General features: G+C 40.8%; 2 protein-coding genes across 2 annotated transcripts in view; both read right to left on the bottom strand.

The window, feature by feature from the left end:
- Positions 1-10405, bottom strand: part of LOC128693473 (juvenile hormone esterase) — a gene marked incomplete in the record, with an annotated part of 54864 nt that extends 44459 nt beyond the window's left edge. The window contains 1 exon segment of the mRNA XM_070097320.1: positions 10249-10405.
- Positions 10406-20411: 10006 nt separating this feature from the next.
- LOC128693475 (juvenile hormone esterase-like) overlaps positions 20412-22536 on the bottom strand; it is a 179984-nt gene continuing 177859 nt past the window's right edge. The window contains exon 12 of the mRNA XM_070097319.1: positions 20412-20859. Within this exon, the coding sequence (XP_069953420.1) occupies positions 20752-20859 (108 nt within the window). The 3' untranslated portion in view covers positions 20412-20751. The remainder of the gene's footprint in view (positions 20860-22536) is intronic.

Below are 22536 nucleotides of genomic sequence, written 5' to 3'. Positions count from 1 at the left end.
CGGTTTTTCGGCTCTCTCCACACCATAGGAACACCGAAGTTTAAACTTGTTCCTTTGCCTATTTTTCCACTGTCGTAAGTATTCTACACAGGTTTTACAAACCATATAGAGAGCCCAAGACCTGTCTTGTTCTCCAGGCGTCACTCTCACAAATAAACATGATAAGCTTGTTTTACAAAATCTGTGATTTTTTTTTACGGTGCCCCGTGGCCTGGTGGCAAAAGCTCTTGCTTCACACGCGGAGTGTCCGGGTTCGATTCCCGGAGTGGGAACATTGGATGTGTTTCCTTACACCGGTTGTCTATGTTCACCCATCAGTAAAATGGGTACCTGGGTGTTAGTGGACTGGTGTGGGTCGCATCCCGGGACAAAACTGACCTAATTTGCCCGAAATGCTCAGCATAACAGCGGCTTTTTATATAGTATTATGTCATTGATGCCAGCTAGGTCTGTATACCTTGTACATGTACTTGTAGTAAATATTATTATTATTATTATTAAAGAGTATTTGCCACAAATCTAACAAAATGCATTAGAATTGCTTAAGCAGATTCATGTTTATCTGGAAAAATAACAAAATAAAGGCTACAATATTGTCACGTGGTCGCTGGTGATACAACTCAAATCGTTAATTATTAAATCATTTAAAAATATAATTCTAAACTTTATTAATTAAAACTATCTGCATATACAAATTGTCATTACATATACATATATACACGTTGTCTAAGTTCCTTGTTAACTGAGGGCAGGTATGCAATATCTCACAGACTAGAGCCAATTTGAGAATTCAGCAACCTCAAAATACCGTAAATACTTTCAAATATCTTTGGCAATGAAATTTTGTTGTTGTTGTTGACCAATGAATTAAATTTTATTGTACATTGTAACATGTGTAAATTACCTAGGATAACCCTAAAAAAAGTCAAAGTGACTTATTTCCACTGTTGTGAATTCCTGATTCAGCCACCATAATTATTGACCTCCAGAGACCCTCCGAGTCACTCAGTCTGTGGCCCCAGTGTCATGAATGGTTCAAATGGAGCAGAGCTTTAAATAGTTGAGAGACTCATACAAGCGACAACACTGGCCTTGAGATACCAGATATTTAACCTTGACTGTTGCTGCACCAGCATCTCTGCTACTCCCTACGAGCTGTCTGAGTGGGGAAGGTAACAGACAAGTCTGTTGATAAACAAAGCATTAAAGACGGAACACCACAAGCAAGGCTCTCATGTAGCAACAAGTAGGTACAGTAATTTCAAAAAGGTAATTACATACATATATATCTTACTATAATCTTGTTGGTTTAACGCTTAGTTCTGATTTTAATAATAATAATAATAACAGGTATGCTAATTGTATTCACTTAAATGTCTAACTGTACTTACTTGTTCCTGTACTCAGATAAACTTACTTAGTTACACACTGTGGCACCACACGACGTCAAAACTTCATGCACAAACGCTACATTATATAATAATTTCATAAAATACCTATTATTTCTGACAATTATTTTCTGGCATCCTTTTTTACAATAGAATAGGATCCCGGTATGTGCTGGGGATACGTGACAAGACCTGCCGCGGATACTGAAAACCGAGGATAGTAGCGAACCCTATATTTAAGTCATTTTTCGTTTACATACATACCTATGATATTGGGTTTTGGAGGGGTGTTGGGATGGAAGTTGGAAGAAGCGAGGTGGTATGATGACTATGCGGGTGGCAGTGTTGGTGACCCAGTGTGATTACTAGTATGGATGATGGGTGACTGACCAGGTGTGTGTACAGTTGGTGTGGGCAGTAATTAGGGTGCCTGGCGGCTACATGACTAGGAGTGTAGACGGAATTTTAGAGTGTGTGGGCCTTGAAAACATGGGTAAGCTGTAGGAGTGGGGGGTCATATGGGCCTGAAACTCTGGGAGAGTGGTGAGTGAAAGCATGAGTAAGGTATGGGCCATGTGGGCTTGAAGCTGGGGATGAGTGGTGTGAGTGAAAGGTGTGCTTGCCAGTGGCCTGGTGGGGGTGGTGTTTGGATGATGGGTGGCTGGGTGGGCAATTATGCAGCTGCTGGAAATTGTGGAAAATCATATAAGCTTTTGATTTCCCAGACCGATAAAATCTCCCTATGTCGGGGAATGGTGGGCACGAGCATCCCCCACATATGCCTCTCCGGGGGGTACCATATTCTTCATACACTCTTAATTTGTAAGACTTAATCTAGTAATGAAGCCTCCATAGGCTAATGTATTATGATGTATTTAAGCTTAGTATCTTCATCACCTCTCACAACCACACAACTGTGAGCAGTAGGCACTCCTCCAGCCAGCGCCCTCCTGCTGCGGAATTCACAGCTCAGTTAAGTAAGATGGATAAATATCTGGATAGGCTAGAAAATCCTACACCAAATATTTTACTCCTTGGAGATTTTAATCTCCCTCATGTAAAATGGAAGATAGCGCAACGTAATGTTATACCAGAAATATCTCCGGGAAGCACCCTGGCTCAACAGGTACATGCCAGGGAAATAATGAGGTTTTGTGAAAAGTGCTCTTTAAACCAACAGGTAATTGATCCCACTAGAAATGAAAATACCCTGGATTTGATATTCACAAACAACGAGGAACTGATCAGAGACATAACAGTTTCCAAAACTATTTACTCTGATTATAACATCATAGAGGTTCAAACTAGTATTAACTCAGGGGTAGGAAACTGCATCGCTAAAGTTAGAGACAGGATGTTAAGTAAGTTTAATTTTAACAACCTAACTGGGAAAAAATAAACCAAGAGCTATCAGACATACCCTGGGAATCAGACATGAGCACCCTAAATCCCCACCAGTGCCTAGAGAAGCTGAATACAGAAGCATACAAAGTATGTATGAAACATGTACCATTGAGGAAACCCAGACACAGATCAGATATAGAGAGAGAGCGTAGGAGATGGTAAAGAAGAAAACGGGTTACTGAACTGCTTAAAAACACAAATATGCTACAACAGAGGAAAGATAGACTTAGCAGAGAGATCACTGAATTAGAGCAAAAACTTACCTCACAGAAGAAGTACAAAGGGAACAAAAGGCCATACAGGATATTGCAAGAAACCCAAAATATTTCTATTCCTACACAAAATCCAAGCTAAGAACTACCTGTAAAACTGGATCACTACTGAGAGGAGATTCGTATACTGACGACGAACAGGAAATAAGTGAAATCCTAAAAGAACAGTATGAGTCGGTATTCACCAACCCACTAAATGAGAGCAAGGTAGAAAATGCAGAAATATTTTTCACTCCAGAAGAAGGCTGCACAGACCAACAAACTGACATTGGTACAAATCCCATAGATTTCGAAAAAGAAATGGAAAACATGCCCACTCACTCAGCACCTGGACCAGATTCATGGAATGCTCTATTTATAAAGAAGTGCAAAGTACCACTAGCACGAGCCCTCAGTATTCTTTGGAGAAAGAGCCTAGATCTAAGTGAAATACCGGAGGCCTTAAAGAGTGCAGACATAGGTCCTTTACATAAGGGAGGTAGTAGAGCACTAGCTAAAAATTACAGACCAGTAGCCCTAACCTCTCACATCATAAAAGTCTTCGAAAGAGTGATGAGACGGCAGGTTACAAATTTCATGGACCAGCACAACTAACATAACCCGAACCAGCATGGTTTTAGAGCAGGACGATCATGTCTGTGACATCTGCTGAATCATTATGACAGAATTACGGAGGCACTGGAAGACGGCCAAAACGCAGATGTGATTTACACAGATTTTGCAAAGGCGTTTGACAAATGCGATCATGGAGTGATAGCGCACAAAATGAAGGCCATGGGCATTGCGGGGAAGGTAGGCAGATGGATTTTCGGTTTCCTAACACAGAACACAAAAAGTAGTAGTGAACAGGGCAAGATCCAGCATCAGCGAGGTCAAAAGCTCAGTGCCCAAGGCACTGTCCTGGCACCTCTGCTGTTTCTCATCCTCATAGCGGACAGACAAAAACACCCGGCACACTTTTGTATCATCATTTGCAGATGACACTAAAATAAGCATGAAAGTCAGTATGGTAGAGGACACTGAAAAAGTACAGGAAGACATAAACAGGGTTTTCCAGTGGGCAGTGGAAAACAACATGACGTTCAATGGTGATAAGTTCCAGCTGCTTAGGTATGGAAAGAATGAAGAACTCAAAAGGAACACTATATACAAAACTCAAGAGGGTCACCAAATAGAACGTAAAGAACACGTAAAAGACCTAGGAATAATTATGTCAGCGGACCTTTCTTTTAAAGACCATAACAAGACAAAGATCACGACAGCCAGGAAGATGACTGAGTGGGTATTGAGAACTTTCAAAACAAGGGAAACAATGTCGATGGTGACACTCTTCAAATCGCTAGTGCTCCCTCACTTAGAATATTGCTCAGTGCTGACGGCTCCGTTCAAGGCAGGAGAAATATCGGAGCTGGAACAAATACAGAGATCGTTTACGGCTCACATTGAGCCAGTAAAGCACCTGAACTACTGGGAACGCCTGCAAATCTTGAACATGTACTCATTAGAGCGGAGGAGAGAGAGGTACATGATAATGTATACCTGGTACTCGAGGGCTTGGTCCCAAATCTGCACACTGCCATAACAACATACTGGAGTGAGAGATATGGGAGGAAGTGTAAAATAAACCCAGTGAGGAGCAGGGGTGCGGTGGGGACAATAAGGGAACACTGTATCAACATCTGGGGTCCCAGACTTTTCATCATCTTACCAGAAGATACCAGAAACACTGCTGGAACAAGTGTAGAAGCCTTCAAGAGGAAACTAGACAAGTATCTTCACCAGGTGCCAGATCAACCAGGCTGTGATGGATATGTGGGGCAGCGGGCCTCCAGCAGCAACAGCCTGGTTGACCAGGCAAGCACCAGACGAGCCTGGCCCATGTCCGGCTCAGAGAGTAGATATACTCTCGAAATTCTTCAAAGGTATATATCAAAGGTATATATATTAACAATAATAAATATTATTACTATTAATAATAATCAATAATTATTATTACTTATTACATTATTATGATTATTATATGATTTTACGATTATTATATTTTTATTATTTTCTCTAGAAACAAAATGTTGCCAGAGTGTTGACCTGTTTTTTTTTAATATCCTTTAATAATAATATTATTATTATTCTTTATTTCTACAAGTACATGTATAAGGTATAAAGACCATATAAAAAACCGCTTGTTATGCAGAGCATTTCGGGCAAATTAGGTCAATTTTTCCCCATGATGCGACCCACACCAATCGACCAACTCCCAGGTACCAACTTTACTGATGGGTGAACATAGACAACCGGTGTAACGAAATACGTTCAATGTTTCTAGCCACGCCGGGAATCGAGCCCGGACTCCTCACCATGTGATGATGTGACGATGCTACAATGCCTACGATGATGAGATGAAGTGAGGTGATGGTGTAAGTACTGTGACGTTGTGTTAGACGACTGATCAGTGAGGAAGAGATTCAAAAAGGAGTAGATTTAGTGGAAAGGAAGGAATCTTGGTTTTACAATCCCACAAACAGAATTTGTAATAGCCTTTACCGTTTGTTTTACTTTAAAATACCCCCCAAAAAAAGAATTATTTGGGCTACAAAATAATAATGTGTCGTTCAATTCCAATACAATTCGTCTTCAGTTTTGTTCATGTAAAGTCAACTGTAAAATCCTAAACATTAACAATCTGGCACAAATTTTACCAAGGTGTTGCCATATAAAAAAGCATTATTTTATTTTTTTCTCGTCTCATTTTTGGGGAAACTTCACTAAATGTCTAGTATACGCTTTGGACCACCTTCCTAACTTTTAATAAAAAATAAAGGAAATCAGATTATTGCAGTTTTCCTAGTAGAATCCTGCTCCCCCTCTTAATATTTTCAGGCCACCGTGAGAAGTGGATAACTGAAACAACGGAACTGAACCCGCGGATACTGGGCCCTCCTGTAACTTGTGTATCATATAATGTTACTAAATTATTACACAACTTATTGTGGAGCCACACTCTGGGATAATCTAACAGGCTTTGAAACTAGACCTGCGCTCTCCAACAACTACAAACATTCACACTGGGATGACCCAATAGTGAAGAATATATCCTTCATCCTTCAGTGTGTCGGGGAAGAACAGAACCTGGTTCTTGTAGTGAGAGCTCCTTATTCAGAGAACTTTCTGTTGGCTATTCCCAACTCCACCCTTAGCATATGACTTGACCCAAAGACCATCCGCATTGGTGTTACCCTTCCACTTGCTAACCTTATTCTTTCCGAACACAGTTGTATTCAGGTATCATGGTCTTGTGTACTGTAGATCCAAGGGAAAGATTCCACAGCATGAAAAGGTTAATAACATTACCAAGAGGAGCCTCACAACAGCTGAATGCCCAGTAGTGAGGGAGTTACCCCTACTATGTAGATCTGATTGTAACTGAAACTGTCCACATAGTATCACCCTTCAAGCCAGGACAGATGGCAAGCAGGTGGTGCAGGACTATACATGTGCACCCACACAGGCCGATACCTATCTCCAATACACCAGGCAGGAGAAAGGGTCAGCTGCCAGTTTCGAGGAGTCCCAGAAGTCTAGAAAATATGGTGAACTTGTCCATCATTATATAAACATGACTTCAAAAAGGCCATAAAAGATTTACCCATGCACTCTGCCCCAGGCCCAGTCTCGTGGAACTCCATGTTCGTCAAGAACAGCAAGAAGCCTGTCACGTGCTTTAGCATTTTATGGAGAGGAAGCATGGACACAGGAATCATAACAGTCACTAAAAACAACATAGAGGCATTCCACAAAGGGAGCAGTAAAGCAACTGCAAAGAATTACAGACCGATAGTGCTAAAATCCCATATCATAAAAAATCTTTGAAAGGGTTCTAAGAAGCAAGATCGCCACCCATCAGTTACACAACCCACACCACACATGGGTTTAGAGCAGGCCGCTCCTGCTTGGGTTAACTACTGGACCACTATGGCAAAGTCTTTGATGATCTGGAGGACAAACAAAATGCGGATGTAGTACACACAGTCTTTGCGAAAGCCTTCGACAAGTACGACTATGGTGCAATAGCACACAAAATGCGTGTCAAAAGAATAACAGGAAAAGTTGGTAGATGGATCTATAACTTCCTAACACATAGAACACAAAATGTATTAGTAAACAGAGTAAAGTCTGATGTGGTTATTGCGAAAAACTGTTCCACAAGGCGCAGAACTTGCTTTCATCCTGTTCCTCATCCTCATATCCGACATAGACAGAGATGTAAGACACAGCACTATGTCTTCCTTTGCAGATGACACCCGAATTTGCATCAGTGTCCTCCATTTAAGACACTGCAAGACTCCAAGCGGACATCAACCAAATCTTCAAATTGGCCGTGGGAAACAATATGAAGTTCAGCGAAGAGAAATTTCAATTATTCCAAACTGGAAAACTTGAGGAAATTAAAACTATACCAGAGTATAAAACAAATTCCAACCAAACAACAGAGCAATAAACTATTGTGAAGGACCTGGGAGTGATAATGTCAGAGGATCTCACTTTCAAAGATTACAACAATGTATCTGTCACATTTAATAAAAAAATGATAGGATGGATAATGAGTGCCTTCAAAACTAGGGATTCAAAGTCCATGATAATTCTCTTCAAATTACTCGTTCTTTCTAGGCCGAAATACTGCTGTATACTAATGGCCTTTCAAGGCATGCGATGTTGCTGACATGGAGAATGTACAGAGAGCCTTCACGGCACACATAAGCATGATAAAGCACCTAAATTACTGGGAACAGTTGAAATCCCTTGAATTGTGTTCCCTGGAACGCAGGCGAGAAAGATTGTTGATAATATACACTTAGAAAATCCTAGAGGGATTAGTACCACATTTACACACGAAAATCACTCCTTACCACAGCATAAAAACTCGGCAGAAGATGCAACATTTTCCCAAGAGACAACACAATAAGCGTCAGGGGCCGAATACTGCTCAACTGCCTCCCAGCGTACATAAGGGGGATTACTAATAGGTCCCTGGCTGTCTTCAAGAAGACACAGGACAGGCACCTAAAGTCAGTACCTGACCAGCCGGGCTGTGGTTCGTACGTCGATTTGCGTGCAGCCAGCAGTAAGAGCCTGGTTGATCAGGCCCTGATCCACCGCGAGGCCTGGTTACAGACCGGACCGAGGGAGGCATTGATCCAGGTATAGGCTCAGAGACCCTTGGCGCATGGAAAAAGTGCATCTAAGTTCTTTCAGGGTAACTGGGGACTCCAGGGCGGCTAGGTTTCTGTTCTAGCGACTCAGCGCTGTGGTTCAGAGAAGTAATGTTTGCTGTATCTTGGGCAGGGCCCCAGCTCAGAGAAGCTGGATGAGATCTTCGCATTTTAATTTGTCATAAACAGGAACAGTTTGAGGAAATGAGTCCCTCAGGCTGAGGGACTGATTACCTGAGTCTCCTTATGAAGTTCACATTTCTTCTTTGTATTAGACTGATGAAGCCACAGTGTGGCGAAACATTTTCACAAAGAAGATACCCAAGTGTTGCACATGTGTCCAGTTTATCAACTTGTCGGTTCTGTGAGACATTTATCCACAAAAAACATTGCTCAGCTCCTGTATCTATAAGTAAATTTGTACGACTCGTACGGATTTGACGCTTGTTTTTGAATATAATAAAAATAATTCTAAGAAAAGGTATTCTCACACAACCTGCCGCCAGGTGCTCAGGGTCAAACACACATTTTATGTATAAAAAGTCATCTGATAAGCAGTCTTATCTTCCGAGTTTTCCGGTGTTCTCATACAACTAGTTCCACAAAATTCACTACAAAATAAGAAGCATTCACAGAGAACAAAAAAAAATTAGATAGACAAAACACACGAGAATCTATTAGATAAAGATCTTCAGTGTTAAATAATATGATGAGGATATATCGCGGTTTAAAGGCCAAAAAAAAAAATAATAATACTTACGATGACAGGACACAAAGAGCACTGCTCGGTTCACAGGTCACCATTCAATACGAATCAAGAAACATTCACTGTGAAGTACTAGTCTTGTTGAAAATGGTATAAAATAACGACTTGTAAGTATTTAATACCATTTTCAACATACGTCTTACTGAATTATTTGCAATCCTAATGGCGCTAAAGCTAACTTATGACACTGAGCTTGACTATCATCATTACTGATTCTGTGTCATCACTTAAGGCTCTCGACTCATATAATGACTCCAACAACATGCTCACTGGACAAGCCAGGTATAGATACTCAAAAATCAGGGACAAAGAAATTAATTAATAATTGCTATGGATCCCATCACACACTGGATTACTCCTTCATGATAAAGTTGATATGTTAGCCAAGAAGAGTACCCAGAAGGAGAATGTAGAATATAACTTTGGTACATCTGTGTCTAGCATTAGGAATAATATTAGGAGAGAAGTAAATAATGAAAATGATTGTTAAAGGAATGCAGTTAGAAACCTGAGTAGATCTATAACCCACTATGATAACATGAACGTAGATAAGTATGTTTATGGAGCAACTTGTAATGTGAACAGACTGACTGATGTTGTAGTGGCCAGGCTTAGGCTTGGTTACAAGTACTTCTGGCAGTTTGGGAGACACACAGATGATGATCAAAGTAAATGCAAATTATGTGATCAGGCATATGGTCACTGTCTTGAACACTATGTGCTTAATTGTCCACTTATTGAGGAATACAGAGATAGACAGTATAATAACCCATGTGACATGTCAAGATATCTTATTAATGAAAATAAGATACTAGATATACCAAGCAAATTTCCTAAATTTGCTTCTAACAGATAAGTGAACTGTAGATATGTAGTTATAAATTCATATGTACACCTGTTAGCCTTTTTTGGGCCTAGTTCCTAGACCTTTTGTTTATCCATATGCTTTTACGCTACTGTCGACAGGATGGATATGGGGTGCACAATAAACTAGCCACTTCAGTGGCAAAATCTAAAAATCTAATCTGTCACATCAAGTATTATTTGAGCACTTCGACCACGTTGGTCACTCAATGTTCTTAGCCACACAATAATATGTACAACAAAACCAATATTTCACAGAGATTAAAGTTTCAGAATGACACAAAACATAAGAGAATGCCTATTTGTTAAGCCTCAGTGTTAAATAACAGTCTAATAATGATAAATACCTTTTAGAATAGTGATGGAAGTATATTACTGCGCGGGAGCCACGCCTGCACACCCCACGCCAGCTGGTGACGACTGCCTCTCCCGCCACTGAGTCCACTCTCTCAACACTTCAGTTACTGTTGGCAGGGGAAGCCGGCAGGAAGGTCACTCAGAGAGGCCCTGAGTGGCCTTGATGCTGGCCACTTTTGCTCCAAGCATTTAAGGCCTCCTTCCTCGGCACCTACTTAATTATTTTCTTGCTCGCTTACTTGCGTTTTTATACATACACGCACACACACGACCATCGAAGAAGCGGAGCCAAGAGCTGCAACTGAACCTCTGCAACCACAAATAGGTGAGTTGACTTCACCTTGGGAGAGAAGCTGCAAATACGAGAGCGAAGAGGGCTTGGGGTAAATATAAGACCAAGAATATCGCCAGAATTTCACAAACTATAAAACATCGGCAGCATATACAAGATTAGCAAGCATTAGTACAACATTCAGAAACCTTAAAGAATCATTCAAAACATAATGTAGGACATATGATAGGCAAATTACTGAGCACACGGCTCTCACACCTAGTAAAACTCACGCAGAAATTCAAGGTCATTAAGTCTGCAACCCGATTAGTACTATTACCGTGAGAAATGCCCTGTGAGTAGAGGTTGAAAGAATTGAACCTGACGACCTTGGCAGAGAGAGAGAGAGAGGAGGGCTAGGGAAGACAGGATTATCACATACAAAATCATAAGAGTAAGTGATAAGGCAGAAAGTGGAAAACAGGTGGAATGAAGGTGGACCACAACACCAGCAGATGGGCAGTAGAGATGAAAGGTTGTATTGAGTCTCAGTGGTCGAAAGGTGGAATGATGTGGATGAGGCAGTGGTGGAGGCAAACTTGGTACATACCTTCAAGAGTACAAATATGATAAGGCTCAAGAGACCAGAAATCAATGATGGCCTTTAGGCTCGTATCTTCTCTCAAATAAGAATATCTTCATACATGCTGTTTATCAACTTATCAGTATCATATAGTTTAATTATTCCCATAAAAAGTCTAGAAGGCGGGGATCAGGAGCTAAATCTCGACTCTACCGCAAACACATGGTGAGTACACACCCTTCCTCCCCTCCTCAACGCACACAATGTAGAGCACAGCACAACAACAAAAATTTAGGACTTTGTACACGTCACGCACAGACCTATCATGAAACACACAGCACCAACATGAAACAAGCACAAGCAAGGAAGACAACACCAGAATGGAACACAACACCAGCATGAAAAGCAACATCAGAATTAAAAGTCACTAGTTGATGAATTAGATACTTGTACAACACTTGGGTATCTTCACTGTGGAAGCGTTTCACCAACCAGTGGCTTCCTCAGTCCAATAAAGAGAAAATAGTTGAAGATCAGGCGTTTGAGGTAATCAGTCCCTCAGCCTGGATTCGATGTGATCAGCCCATCAATCTCGAAAAGTGTTCAGCAAAGAAGAAGGAGTTTATATGCTGCAGACAGGTGAGGCGAAGCAGTCGTAGGCGGTTCTCTGAACCAGTTACCTACAAAGTCACTACTAACACGGAAAATATTCTATTACTATGTTTCACAAACACCCGAGTAAAACCACAGATTCCTCTCCAGAGAGAGGTATAGTGTGCTGTTTACAATAACTGCGACGGACCCAAGGATAGTGTAAACGAGGTGATGCCCTGCTGCGGAATCCGGGGTATTAGAGGCGCTGGGTCTCATGCTAAGCAAGAGAACAACAGCAGCAGCAGCAAAGTGAGCTGTCATTTCCTGTAAGGTTTGCCAGAATGTGTCTCTAAATGAATGGCTGTTTCGACACACTGAAATATAATGTTCTGGTGCGTGACCCTGTCTTTGTCCACATAATTCATATCATTAGCATTTCCTTATAGAGCTACTGTATACTGCCCAAGTAACTTATAGCCTAGCCTTAGTCTAGCAGTGACAGCGTCTGCTAATCTTCTAATCCATAGACACGTTTACTTGGCACATTTCATTATGATGGGTAATGGATCTGATAGTTCATGTATGTATATTCTACTTCAGATTCGTTTGCTAGTTTTTTCTAACAATATTTGTTTTTAGCTTTTGATTCAGAAACCACTGGATAGTCTTTTTGTTTAATGTTAGTTTAACTATGTCATCTACTTTACCATGCTCCCGGAACCCTATGTGAGAGTGAATTCACAAAAGCTCAACTCTAATCCCATTTTTGTTAATTTGTGTGTATTTGCGTCTGGTTTCATACAGAAGCATGCAACATTAAGATGTCGGGCTAATGAAATGAACAAGTGATGAAGCTATGGAGTTAGAAATAATTAAATTACCTGTAGTAGTAATTTCTACAAGCTTGAGAATAGTGAGTACTGTATAATAAACAGAGGAAGCAATGAGTGTTTGACATCCAGCGGGGACGGTTGCCGTCCAGTGTGGTTGATGGCTCCACCACAGTTCTTAATTGACAAGGCCAGTCGAGAAGCTATGATGATTTAGATGAAAATCATGTTATAGTTATACTTGAAAGTAAGATGCAGTAGCTCCTGGAAGTGACTGTCGGTACAAATGCATTAAAATATTTAGTGGAGAAAAAATACAGAACTAAGTTATTAAAAAACTGAGAAACAGCATCTGGAGGATAGTAGTGCTGATGATACTGAAAATGAGAAAGATGACAACACCAATGTAAAACTGAAGAAAGTAATAGAGAAGTAGACAAACTGCCAGTAAAAACTGTCATGATAGTGATAAAGAAAGTGACGATGGGAGAGAAAGTGAAGATAAGCTTAGTGATACTAATGATGAATTTAGCATTGATAATGGTTAAGTAGATGCTGAGGAAGTCATTATGAATACAATGAGAATTCTTACATAAATAAATGGTAGTCAACTGGGAGAAATAGTGAAACTCCCTGAAACATATCTGGATACGAAAAAAAACTAATGCATTTTTTTTCGGGAGAATTTATAGGCTAGTATGAGGACCTAAAAACATTAAAAGAGAAACAAATTACCAGTGGGGATTATAATGCTCATATGAATTTGTGTAAGTATGTATCTTTAATGTAATCTTAAATTACTTGAAAACCTATATAACCAGTACTTTCCATATAAGATGGCGCCTGTAAACTGCTAATCTTCATTGCGCACATAACAAATTTGTCCATCACCACTAATACCGTTTCAGAGTGGTTCAAGAAAAATAGTCAGCAACTATAGGCCTGTTAGTATACTCAGTGTAATATCCAAAATTCTAGAGAGGGCGGTATACTGTCAAGTAGTTAAGTATCTTAATAACAAAAACATTCTCCATAGTTACCAATCAGGTTTTAGGAGATCTCATTCAACCGACACTTCCCTAATTAATCTGATGGACTTGAGAACTGAAATGTCGCTAAACTCTTAGTAAACTTTGGTACGGTCAACCACAATATATTATGTAAGAAACTAGAAGCTATTGGCATAGCTTCTGTAGACTGAATCACGAAATTGTAATGACACGATTTTTGAGTTTTGAGACTCTGTGATCGCGGGTTCTAATCCCACCCCTGGTATGTTTTTTTTTTTCTGTAGACTGGTTTAAGTACTACTTGAGCAATAGGAAACAAATTGTCAAGATCAACAGCACAAAATCAGAACACATGCCGATAACATGTGACCAGTCATTGGTCCAAGTCGGACCGAACCGTCGTCATAAGTTTCATTCTCCCATGTGCGGGATATTTGTATATTGGGTTGTAGCCGCTTTACCCATCCTAGGGCTGGCAGTTACCCCCATACCCATTATTTTGTTACAAGATACCTTATACCCATCGAGTGGGTGGTATACCTGGAGTATACTTGGAGGGTGTTCCCGAGACCCGGTCCATGACCAGGCTTCGTGGTGGATCAGGGCTTGATGAACCAGGCAGTTACTGTTGGCCGCACGTAAACCAACGTACGAACCACAGCCCGGCCGGTCAGATACTGACTTTAGGTGCCTGTCCAGCGCCTTCTTGAAGGCAGCCAGGGGTCTAATGGTAATCCCCCTTATGTATGCTGGGAGGCAGTTGAACAGTCTTGGGCCCCTGATAGTTTTTGTCTCTTAGCGTCAAAGAGATACAAAATTAATGGATTCAGGAGCTGGGCCTCAACATTCATTTAGTAAAACAAGTTACAAGAGTAATTAAACGTTTACAGCAGTGAAGGATTAGTAAAAATAGTAAGTGGTCACGTAAATGATCACAGAGTAGTAAGTGGTCACTTAGCATAGTAAGGGGTTAGCTACAGATTTATATACATCACAAACATTGTAATGTGTTTCCAGTACTGGAAACACACACACACACATTGAAGAGTAAGTGTGGAGCCAGCCAGTCTCTGGCTGGCTGGCTTGACGCTACCACTCTCTGAAAACTTACCCTACATCTCCTGTTGTTGCCTTTGCAACATTGCACAGCTCCTGGTGTAACGTGGGGGTTCTAGGAGATAAAGGAGGTGTAGAAATACACTTGGGTATGGATGGTAACACTTGTATTTGCAGAGTCGTGAGGGGAAGCCCAGCCTAGCCTTCTTACCTGTAGGTTTATCTGCAAACTGAGGGGCATAGCACTAAGCCTAGCAAGGGATCGTGTATATAAAATATAGAGATCTTCTTCTTCTTCTTCTTAGATGTTTGCCGGTACTTCCGGCCCGGGTCTTCTCCAGCTGGTGACCCGGCGGTGGCCCCCGAGGCGGGGGTGTCGTTCGTCTTCTTCATTCTTCTATCTTCTCTCTTGGGCCCTCCGGTTGGAGGGTAACTTCTTCTTCTATCTTGCATGGACTCCACAAGTGGGGAGTGTCTTCTTGCTTGGGATCTTCGTTGTCACAGTTGGGCAGAGGCAGAAAACAGGGTCGATTGGAGCCACACCCCAGCTTTAGCAGGCAGCAAAGTGCTGGGGGAACTTGTCTTGACGGTGGTGCTAGAAGCGGGGATCCTCTTCAACAATCTGATTAAACCTGTTCCTCAGTGCTACAGGGTCGATTGCCTGGATTCCACCAAGTTTGACGGCAGAGAAGAGTTCCTTGGCAAATTCTTGTATGTGAGGATTCACAGTGTCTTTGTTATCCTGCCCACGTTCTGGAATTTGTATTGGGTTCTTCTTCTGGTTGTGTGTGCAGTGTCCACCACTCTTGCCCGTGGTTTCTTGTTGCCGTGGGGGATTGACAGCGGCCTGGGGAGCTGCAGCTCTTGGTTCTTGAGTTTTGTGATTCTTGGCCTTGACTCCCTGGTGTGGTGTAACAGTGGTAGCGGTGTGGGGAGTTGCAGCACTTGCTTCTTGCATTTTAGCTTTCTTGGATGGCGGTTGAGTTGTTCGAGGCAAGGCCTCGGCTTGGACAGTTGTGGTGGTGGTGGAGGCAGGAGGTGGTGGACTTTCATTGGTGGAATTCACCGCCGTATCAGGAGTCTCAGACTGGTCAATCTCCATGTCAGGTGGAGGTTGTGACAGTGGTGGCACAGCAGTTAAGCTGGCAATATTTGCAGTGGTTTGTAGGATCTCAGTGGAAGGTGGAGATGCAGGGAATGTGAGTTCAGGCATGTTGTTGAGTTTGAATACTTCGTTGATGGTGGAGTTGAATGAGCCAGGCTCAGCTGCATTCTGCACATGAGCATACATGATGCAACATAGGATCTTGGTGGGATCGGCAGCAGGTGCTGTGAGGAAGGTAGTAGGAGCAGCTTGCGTGGCTTGTAGGATCTTGGTAGTGTCTGCTTGAATCTTGGCAATAGCAGAATATGTGGATGCTTGTGGTTTATGCTTTTGTTGTAGCTGTTGTTTCTTGACTATGTCCCTTCTGATAGGGCACCTGGCAGCAAGAGTATGATGGTCATCCTTGCAGTTCAAGCATTGTGGTGGGGAAGCAGTAGTGCAATTCTTGAAGTCGTGGCCCTCAAGGCCACAGGTGGAGCAGTACTTCTTGTCTTTGTCAGGGCAGTTTTTGGTGATATGCTGGTATGAGTAACAGTTATAGCACTGTGGGATTTGTTGGTATTTTTCTGCTTCAATGAAGGCTGGGTTGATATGGAAGTAGTGTATAGCCAGGCCCTCAGCGAGGGCTCTGGCTGCCATGTTGACGTCACTGAAGGTGACCTTCAGCATGGAGGAGGCGTTGGGTATCTTGGTAAGAAATTCCACCTTGGCCCAGGAATTCTGTGCTTCAATGGACAACTTGATCTCTTCAGTAGATTGTGTAGTGATGAGTCTGTCGAGTCTCCTGAGGAACACAGTTCTTCTGGCCCTCAGTGCTGGGGAATTCACAACAGAGAATCCATGATCTTGTAGCGTGGAGACAGCAGTAGTGGTGAGTAGTTTCTCGGCTTCGGTGTCGTCAGTACAGATGACAATGAAGGCTTCTTTGAGTGACAGAATCACATTGCACTTAACATGCAGTCTGCCACTAACGACAGATGCAAGTGCTAGCTTAGTTGAGTCGTTGATTATTCCACTCGCTGGCTGAATCTTTACTCTATTAGAGTAATACATCGTGGGTAGCAGTGTTCCCCTCCCCAACGGGGATCGTAGGGATGTCTGAATATAGAGATGGTACTAACCACGATACTAAGATATATTACACAAACATATACATTAGCTCTGCTGATACTGATTACACACTGAGAAGTGTGAAAGTACTTGAGCTAAAGATTTCCACCCCCGTGGCTTGTCTTGCATTGTTAAGACCCCCTGCCTGACTTGGCAGACGATGCACCATCCCCCCAATGAAAAGCAGGGGTGTCACTAGCACGTTAAGAGACCATACAATAAGTGTCAGGGGCCCGAGACTGTTCAACTGCCTCCCAGCACACATAAGGGGGATTACCAACAGACCCCTGGCAGTCTTCAAGCTGGCACTGGACAAGCACCTAAATTCAGTTCCTGATCAGCCGGGCTGTGGCTCGTACGTTGGTTTGCGTGCAGCCAGCAGCAACAGTCTGGTTGATCAGGCTCTGATCCACCAGGAGGCCTGGTCACAGACCGGGCCGCGGGGGCGTTGACCCCCGAAACTCTCTCCAGGTAAACTCCAGGTAAACACCTCCCAATTTCCACATTACGAATTTTCTGCATAATATTTACACCACACATTGCCCTTAGACACGACATCTCCACTGCCTCCAGCCGTCTCCTCACTGCAGCATTTACAACCCATGCTTCACACCCATATAAGAGTGTTGGTACCACTATACACTCATACATTCCCTTCTTTGCCTCCATGAATAACTTGCTTTTTGTCTCCACAGATACCTCAACACGTTATTCATCTTTTTTCCTTCATTAATTCCAAGGTTTATCTCATCCTTCATAAACCCATCTGCTGACAAGTCATCTCCCAAATATCTGAAAACATTCACTTCTTCCCTACTCCCTCCCTCCAATGTGGTATCCAATTTTTAATTATCTAAATTGTTTGATACCTTCATCACCTTACTCTTATCTATGTTCACTTTCAACTTTCTACCTTTACACACCCTCCCAAACTCGTCCACTAACCTTTTCAACTTTTCTTTAGATTATTATTATTATAATCAAGGGGGAAGCGCTAAACCCGGAGGATTATACAGCGCCGGGGGGGGGGGGATGTGGAAGGCATTCAGGCTTAATTCGGGGAACTGGAGCACAGATCCAATTCCCTAAATCAAGAGCCCCTCACCAACATCAAGGAGCCTTCCTTGAGGGGCTTTTCTTTAGAATCCTCCAAAAGCGCGAGCGTACACACACACACACACACATTATATATATATATATATATATATATATATATATATATATAATATATATATATATATATATATATATATATATATATATATATATATATATATATATATATATATATATATATATATATATATATATATATATATATAAGTTCCTGCTGCTTAGGTATGGAAAGAATGAAGAACTCAAAAGGAACACTATATACAAAACTCAAGAGGGTCACCAAATAGAACGTAAGGAACACGCAAAAGTCCTAGGAATAATTATGTCAGCTGACCTTTCTTTTAAAGACCATAACAAGACAAAGATCACGACAGCCAGGAAGATGACGGGGTGGGTATTGAGAACTTTCAAGACAAGGGAAACAATGCCGATGGTGACACTCTTCAAATCGCTAGTGCTCCCTCACATAGAATATTGCTCAGTGCTGACGGCCCCGTTCAGGGCAGGAGAAAAATCGGAGCTGGAACAAATACAGAGATCGTTTACGGCTCACATTGAGCCAGTAAAGCACCTAAACTACTGGGAACGCCTGCAAGTCTTGAACATGTACTCATTGGAACGGAGGAGAGAGAGGTACATGATAATATATACCTGGAAGGTACTCGAGGGCTTGGTCCCAAATCTGCACACTGCCATAACAACATACTGGAGTGAGAGATATGGGAGGAAGTGTAAAATAAACCCAGTGAGGAGCAGGGGTGCGGTGGGGACAATAAGAGAACACTAAATCAACATCCGGGGTCCCAGACTTTTCAACATTTTACCAGAAGATATCAGAAACACTGCTGGAACAAGTGTTTAAGCCTTCAAGAGGAAACTAGACAAGTATCTTCACCAGGTGCCAGATCAACCAGGCTGTGATGGATATGTGAGGCAGTGGGCCTCCAGCAGCAATTTTTGACAGCATTTTTCCCCCAGTGCCATGAGCAGCCACTTTCTTCAAAAGTCTCTCATGTGGTACTCTATCAAAAGCCTTACTAAAATCTAAATAAACAATATCGAATTCTTTATCCTGATCAACGGCCTCAAAAGCTTTGCTGAAGAAAGTTAATAAATTAGTTAGACAGGAACGGCCCCTGGTGAAACTATGTTGAGTATCATTAATCAAATTATGCCTACCGAGATGGCTTCTCATATTATCAGCTATAATTGACTCTAGTAATTTGCCCACAATTGAGAGCTTTACGTATTTGTAGTCCAGAGTTCATAGATGAGGAAGTATCCAAAATTTATGAAATAGGTAATGATTTGAAATACCCAAGAAACGTAATTTATAAATCTTTTAAAGTTGCTAGAAATAATTTTTACAATCCAAAAACGGACAACCAGCCTTATTCAACTAAAAATATGTTGGTTCTCCCTTACCATGAAAACTTGGTTGATATGCCTTCTCTTCTTAAGACTTTTAATATCAAAGTTGTATTTAAAAATCTTGATACAGTAAAAAAAAACTTTTGATAAAGAATTCCCCCCAAAATGCTGACGGATGTCTATAAGATTCCTTGTAAAATTTGCGATAAAGTTTATTACGGTCAAACTGGTAAAAATCTCGAACTAAGATTAAAACATTAATATAGCATTAGAACCGGACAAGATTCCAATGCTCTGTTTATTCATGCGAGAGATTTTTACCATCCAACTGATTTTCAAAAAGTTGAGAAAGTTGTATCAAGCAAGTCCATGGTTGACAGGAATATAATTGAATCTTGTTTCATAAAAAGCAGTTTTGACAATATGAATATTTCCTTTGGTTTATATAAATTAGATCCATTTTTAATTAATAGAATTTGAGAAGAATTTAATACATTGGACAAATTTTGAAATTCTTATTTCTTGGGTAGAATAGTTTGTTGGTGGGTTGTGTGAAGGACCTGTCTAGTTGGACCAGCGGGCCTGCTGCAGTGTTCCCTTTCTTATGCAATCGCGCGTCAGGTGTTGCTTTGTTGTGAGATGTGACAGTGAGGCGTGGGCTACACCCTTTATATACCTTCCTTTGATCCCTTACTTTCATTGTTCCTTGATAATGTGAGTAGTCACGAAAGCGCTTGCAATTCCTCTATTATTTCACAGTGGTTGTTTAGCATATTCTGAAAGGCCTAAAGCATCATGCGTTTTCTCTCATCATTAGGCGGGCCAAAACAGCATGGGTTCGACTCCTTGGCTAGTGCTGTGAAGTTACACACACCCACACACACACACATATATATATATATATATATATATATATATATATATATATATATATATATATATATATATATATATATATATATATATATATATATATATATATATATATATATATATATATATATATATATATATATATATAAATATATTAGATATATATCACGGTATGTATCAAGAACAATGGTCAATAGACAAGTAAATATCACAAGGATAAATTAAAACACGACGTAGAAGGGATGTGTATATTTCGGTACTAATCAAGGATTCTTCACCAGACAACAAATATTGTTCACTGCTGACTCGACAAACCTTTCAAGCCTCGTCTAGGGACATGCCTTGATGCCGGTGGCCTCTTTATCCAAGGAAGTGGACCTAACCTCTTTTCTGGATCAAATTTGGTTTCATCTAAGTCACCTTTCGGTGTATGCTCCACATGTGTTTAGCGCTTATATATAATAATTATAATAATAAAATAATAATAATGATAATTATAATAATTATAATAATAACACCCCTCCAAATAAACATTTTGGATGTCAAGTTTCAGCTTAGATGATTTTGTCACTTGCTACAGTTCCTCTCTTGTCTTTTTCTCCTCCATTTTGGGTGTGACTTCTCTCTCTGGGTACAGTATGAGGTTCTCCTTAGTGGGAAGTGACGTCCAGAATTCCATCATCTGTGAGACGGAGAACAAACACTATAACTGAGTAGTAGAGGAGGTATATACGTTAGTGCTCAACTTGTGTAATATTATTACACTAGCAAAGATGTAGTTGCTGGAGTCGACTCTCAACTTGTGGTTTTCATTTTTACTGACCAACACTCATCCTGTACTCTCCCAGAGCACTCTCATGACCATACTAGTTAGTGTTCACCCACTGTTATCATTGTGGGTCCTGTTCTATATGTTCATACATACGCTTCAACCATTTTTCTCTTTCAGTTCATTCCATTTTTTGACCATTCTAAGACACAACCCTTAGAATGGTCAAAAAGTGGAATGAACTGAAAGAGAAAACGACTGATGCTCATGTGTAGTCTGAGTGGCTAGTTTATTGTGCACTCCATGTTCATTATGTCAGAAGTAACGCAAAAACAAAAAAATGATTACAATAGTCACAATGGGTCTTTATCAGTCCTCACCTGGCATAATTACATCACGAAAAAAATTATTACAGGAATTTATATATATTACAATTTCTTCATAAAGCTAATGAACACGCTACAATATGTAGTTATTTTCTGAAAAAAAAAAACATTTAAGCATCTTATTACCACTGAAACATTAGCCATTATTAGGCTGAGGAAATATTACCTGACAACCATGTTTCAAATACCTCTTTAACTTCCATCTATGTCTTCTTGAACCTGTTTTCCAGAAATCTGAATAAGTTTTTCCCTCCCCTCTACCAAGTCTTCTACAGTTTTTCTATAATCTAGTGTTATCTCTGCTACTTGTCACATTATTCTTTCCACAATATTTAGTTTGTGGACCAGATGTGGACTCTGTGCTGGCGCTGCATACTCTGTGATGGTGTAATGTCTTGCATGGCTAAGGAAAACAAAGAGACCCCCACGGTCTATGTCAAAGTTATCTGCTTTGAAGAACTAACTATAATTCAGTGACTCATGAAGTCGTAATAACACGACTGCAAACAAACCACGGAACGGGTGGGATTTAAACCAATGGCAAGTTAGTCTTAAAACTCCAGACCAGTGCATAAGTCACTCGACATGGAGTTTTAGGACTCAACTGCCATGGGTTCAAACTCCACCCGTGCTGTGGCTTATAGTCTAGTAACCTCCAATTCCGTCTACATAATTGAAATTTAGATTATATAGCAGAAGGCTTTCTTCCCATTCTTCATTCCATGGCCACACCTGCTGGCTTATCAAAGTGGTCGAGTAACGAACATAACATGTAGGATAAATGCATAGATATTAATAGGAAAGACGAGACTACAGTTGTCATAGATACTTGTTATAACCACTAATTCTAACAGTATTGATTCTACTTCCACCAGAACTATGTTCTGCTTGATCCATGGTTAACCTGAGGTAGTTCCTGAACTAAGGTCAGGGATTCATCGACCACAGAATGTGATATAAGCAGGGCAAGTGTCGAGACACTTATTAAAGATTACTGGTTCACTGCTTACAGCTTGATCATATAGTTTATATCAGTAATCTATAGCTACAGTTTCTCTTCCGGTGACTTATTACTTAATGATCATAGTTTTGTACATTTTCTCTACAACCTCTAACTGCTTATCTTCGTCACTTTTGTAACTTAATAACCAAAACTATGGAGCATATTAATTAAATTATTATTATAATCAAAAAGAAGCGCTAA

The sequence above is a fragment of the Cherax quadricarinatus genome, chromosome 57, assembly GCF_038502225.1.
Source record: "Cherax quadricarinatus isolate ZL_2023a chromosome 57, ASM3850222v1, whole genome shotgun sequence".
NCBI lineage: Eukaryota > Metazoa > Arthropoda > Malacostraca > Decapoda > Parastacidae > Cherax > Cherax quadricarinatus.
This window is presented reverse-complemented; position numbering and strand designations above follow the sequence as displayed.